Here is a 5,000-nt window from a genome sequence, read left to right on the forward strand (position 1 = left end):
CGCTGGGACCAAATACCAAATCCAGACTCACCCACATGCGCCACGAATCCACGGGCATTCGCTGGCACAGAGCGACGACACGCATGAGGAACCACAGGGACATGGTCACGCACGTTGACAAAGCCATTGAGGCGTAGAAGGAGTTACCACCGTCAGACATGCGGTAACATACTTCCGAGTACTTGAAGCAGAGGTATGCGATCAGAGACAAAGCCTGTAGTGACAAGATAATAAACAGATACATAACAACAACAGCAACAAATTATCCTCCTCCTCCTCCTCCTCCTCATCACCATCATGTGTTTCGAGACAGACCCTTTTAAAGCTGCCAAATAAACATAAATCATTGTCGTCTTTGTCGTCAATATCATCATTATCAAATCATCATCATCATTATCATTATCATCATCATCATCATCATCATCATCATCATCATCATCATCATCATCACCATCATCAGCAGCAGCAGCAGCAGCAGCAGCGTTGTCGTCGTCGTCGTCGTCATGGGATGAAATAGTCCTTGTAATGGCAAAAACAAATAAACACACACACACACACACACACACACACACACACACACACACACATACACACACACTCACGAATACACACACACACACCATCACACACACACACACACACACACACACACACACACACACACACCGTGGCTCACTCACAGCAATGACCAGCTCCAAGAAGCCAAAGAGGGACGTAATGTAGGTCAGGTCAAAGGGAATCGTGCCACACAGATGTTTGATGCCGTCCTGTCCGTCATCCGTGAGGTCAAGAGGCAGCTCGTCGTCGTCATCAACATAACCAGAGCTGCTTCCCTTTTCCTGCGGCGATGTCTGCTCTGCCAGCGTCAGCTCTGTCATCGTCTGCTCTGTCATCGCCTGTCCTGTCGTCGTCTGTCCTGTCGTCGTCTGCTCTGTCATCGTCTGTCCTGTCATCGTCTGTCCTGTCGTCGTCTGCTCTGTCATCGTCTGCTCTGTCGTCGCCTGCTCTATCCTCGTGTGCCCTGTCATCGTTTGCTCTATCATCGTCCGCTCTGTCATCGTTTTCTCTGTCATCGCTTGCTCCATCATGGACTGCACACAATCAAGCAATATTAATTGTGAAGAGTAGCAACAAAATCCTATTCGTCAAAGGATACACACAATTCGTAACGCAAAACCGACAATTGCGAACCAAAAATCGTGCTTATGACACTTTTTGTGACAACAACAAAAACACACAACGCTTTCTCTGAGCTTTTTAACACAGATCTTGAGAGAAAAAGACCGAAAAGCCTTGTAAAGAAACACATCTTAACTTTTGTGTCATCTGTGCCCATAATCTAACGACCTTTAGTACTTCGATGTTCCCCTTTATCTCAGAAGGTTTTGATTTCTTTTCTTATTTTTCTATGGAAATCAATTCGAGACAATCGGACCATTTTAATTATCAAAATAAACTAATTTTCTGAGGCCTTGACGCCCCACTCTGCCTCCCGTAACCCATCAGTTTCTGACCACAGATATCCCCAAGCTTTTACATACATTACAAACATACTTTCATTTGAACGCTATGGGACATTCTGGCTAATTTCCGATGAGAGTGAGAATTTTTCCAAATTTGTATTTTTGCACAGACAAACACAAACACTGTCACGTTTTGGCGCTAGTCGGATATTTTGAAAAAATTGAAAGTACGGAGTCAGGATATATGTTAAAAAAAAAAAAGACGGAGATGTGAGACATTGACTTTCCTGTGGTGTTCTTCGAGTTGAATAATGAGTGTCGGCTCAATTTGCTTTCGATGATCATTGATGTATGAGATTTGATGTTCGGAAGCGGGAATTATATTTTTCGAGTCAAGGGAAATAACTTATCATAGCTGAAGAGTATAGTAGCAGGAGGTTGTGTCCCTTGACCTTTGCAGTTCAACGCTTTCATGACACAATGACGTTTTGCATGTTGCCGCATGTATGTAACATGGTCGAACTTGATGTTTTGACGAGTGTTGAAAAAAGTGTGGAAATTCAAAGCAATATCTCAGCGATAACTTCAACAAAATCCAATCAAAATGTGGCGTTATCGTAAGCACCAACATGTAATAAACCCATTGAAACTTGAAGTTTTGTTCGGGTTTTGACTTGTTTTGTAAGTTTTGTAAGTTGCAAAACGCCACCTTTTGCCCAGTGATCGGATTCAAGCTGGCATTGTATAATTATGTTAAAGCCCCAGTATGTCTCAAATGGTTTACAAAACGATTTAAATCTTCCAATGAAAAAAGCAGTTCTAACCTTATGGAACACACTTGCAATAGCATTTAATTATGTTAAAGCCCCAGTATGTCTCAAATGGTTTACAAATGAATGAAACAGTTCGTTTGAATTGCTATTTAGCTCGCGTAAACCACACACCAGATTTCGTGGTTTATCTAACCCCTGAGCCATCGTGTGATCCCCTATCCCTTTTTTCACATTTTAGTCGTCATGTTTGTGGTTTCAATCAGACAGGCTGTATCTGCAATAGCACGTTATTGTGTACCTCTGATTCTAAAACACACGAACTTGTCGGCGGCGGCTGGCTTCAAAGAAAGCGAGCGTTATGCAGACAAATCGTCATTTTGAACTCAAAGCCATGACGTCCCCTACCCTTGTGTAGGGAACGTCGTTCCCTACCCTTGTGTAGGGAACGTCCTGGCTTTGAGTTCAAAATGACAAATCGTCTGTTTGAGACTCGACCTTTCGTGACCCTGCTTCCGGGCTATCTTTTTTAAACTTTCAAAACCGGCTTCGAATTTTAGGTCTACTGATCTTGTTTTGATGAAAAACGTAATCTTTTATGATTTAAGAATGTTTGTATTATAAGCTGTCAATTTATTATTTAGATTTTAAAAGTTAGTTCTAGCGGTGAGCGTTCAAATGGAAGGGTGTTTGTACTGTGTGTAAAAGCCGGACAGTATCTGTGATGGTTTACGGGAGTCTTACTGTGCCTTTAAAGATGAATGGGTCGGAAATGAATGTATTCCCTATGCACAGATTTGTGAGAACGTAGAGTATAATGCCAATAGGCAGTTTGAATATTGGGCTATAAAAACAGCTTTGTGCGCGCGAGCGAGCAAGCCGCGGGACAATCAACAAACAAGTCGCGTGAAGCGATATAAAAACATTTAGTCAAGCTGTCGGCATCAAAGAAAAAGATTAAAAAAAAGAGTCGTCGCCGAGACTATATTAAGATAGTCTCGACTAACCACACAAAAAAACCGAGACGGGTCACGCTCGTCTCCGCGTAGCGCGCGAACGCAGTACTTATTAGCTGTAATTGTGAGCACATTTTTATGGTAAACATGACATATGTATATGTTTTTGAAATCAGGAGAAATTGCGAAATACGATGCAATCATTTTTGAATCTGTTAGTAAAAATTCGATTTTAATGACAACTTTACTTATCAAACTAATTAACAAAGGCGGCGGAGCTGAAATTCAATCCCATAGTCCGGACTTCGTTGAAGATTGTTGCACCAAAATTGCAATCAATTCGGTTGAAAAATGAGGGAGTGACAGTGCTGCCTCAACTTTCACAAAAACCCGGATATGACGTCATCAAAGACATCTATCCAAAAAATTCAAAAAATTCTGGGGATATTATACCCAGGAACTCCCATGTGAAGTTTTATAAAGATTGGTCCCGTAGTTTTCTCGGAATCACTTTATATACACACACACACACACACACACACACACACACACACACACACACACACACACACACACACACACACACACACACACACATACATGACCCTCGTCTCATTCCCCGACTATGTTAAAACATTTAGTCAAAACTTGACTAAATGTAACAAGTCGAGTAAGGCGAAATTACTACATTTAGTCAAGCTGTCGAACTCACAGAATAAAACTGAACGCACTGCATTTTTTCACCAAGACCGCATACTCGTAGTTTCGTCAGTCCACCGCTCGTGGCAAAGGCACTAAATCGACAAGCCAGAATAGTGCGGTAATGGTCGCGCTGAGCGGGATAGCACGCTTTTCTGTACCTCTCTTCGTTTTAACTTTCTGAGCGTGTTTTTAATCCAAACATATCATATCTATATGTTTTTGGAATCAGGAACCGACAAGGAATAAGATGAAATTGTTTTTAAATCGATTTCGGACATTTGATTTTTATCATAATTTTTATATTTTTAATTTTCAGAGCTTGTTTCTTATCCGAATATAACATATTTATATGTTTTTGGAATTAGAAAATGATGAAGAATAAGATGAACGTAATTTTGGATCGTTTTGTAAAAAATTTATTTTAAATACAATTTTCAGATTTGTAATGACCAAAGTCATTAATTAATTGTTAGGCCTCCAAGCTGAAATGCAATACCAAAGTCCGGCCTTTGTCGAAGATTGCTTGGCCAAAATTTCAATCAGTTTTATTGAAAAATGAGAGTGTGACAGTGCCGCCTCAACTTTTACAAAAAGCCGGATATGACGTCATCAAAGGCATTTATCCAAAAAATGAAAAAAACATCTGGGGATATCATACCCAGGAACTATCATGTCGAATTTCATAAAGATCAGTCCAGTAGTTTACTGTGAATCGCTCTACACACACAGACACTCACACACACACACACACACACACACACACACACACACACACACACACACACACACACACACACACACACACACACCACGACCCTCGTCTCGATTCCCCCTCTATGTTAAAAAGGAAAAAAGTAGTAACAAATTAAAAAAAATATTTGTAAAAAAACATCACAAGACCAAAAGTAAATTTTAAAAGGCCAACATCCAAAAGAATTTTTCTCCTGGAGCGACCTAAACTTGAACCCGTCGCTATTCTTGCATGTCTGTTTACTTCGTGCTGCACGCAAAAATTGTGCGACTTCCTTGCCGCGTGGATTGACGAAGCTGTTTTATTCTCGTGACTGAAAACACTGCAGTGCGTGCAGTTGTATTCTGTGGGTTCGACA

At 40.9% G+C, this 5,000-nt stretch overlaps 1 protein-coding gene across 1 annotated transcript in view; it reads right to left on the reverse strand.

Annotated features, from left to right (window-relative positions):
* The window catches only part of LOC138973013 (uncharacterized), a 60,980-nt gene that overhangs the window by 8,334 nt on the left and 47,646 nt on the right, over nt 1-5,000 (reverse strand). The window contains exons 3-4 of the mRNA XM_070345664.1: nt 681-1,091; nt 32-214 (exon numbers count right to left, since the gene is read on the reverse strand). Of these exons, the coding sequence (XP_070201765.1) occupies nt 32-214; nt 681-1,088 (591 nt within the window). The 5' untranslated portion in view covers nt 1,089-1,091. The remainder of the gene's footprint in view (nt 1-31; nt 215-680; nt 1,092-5,000) is intronic.

This window comes from Littorina saxatilis, linkage group LG1 (genome assembly GCF_037325665.1).
Source record: "Littorina saxatilis isolate snail1 linkage group LG1, US_GU_Lsax_2.0, whole genome shotgun sequence".
NCBI classification, from domain to species: Eukaryota; Metazoa; Mollusca; class Gastropoda; order Littorinimorpha; family Littorinidae; genus Littorina; species Littorina saxatilis.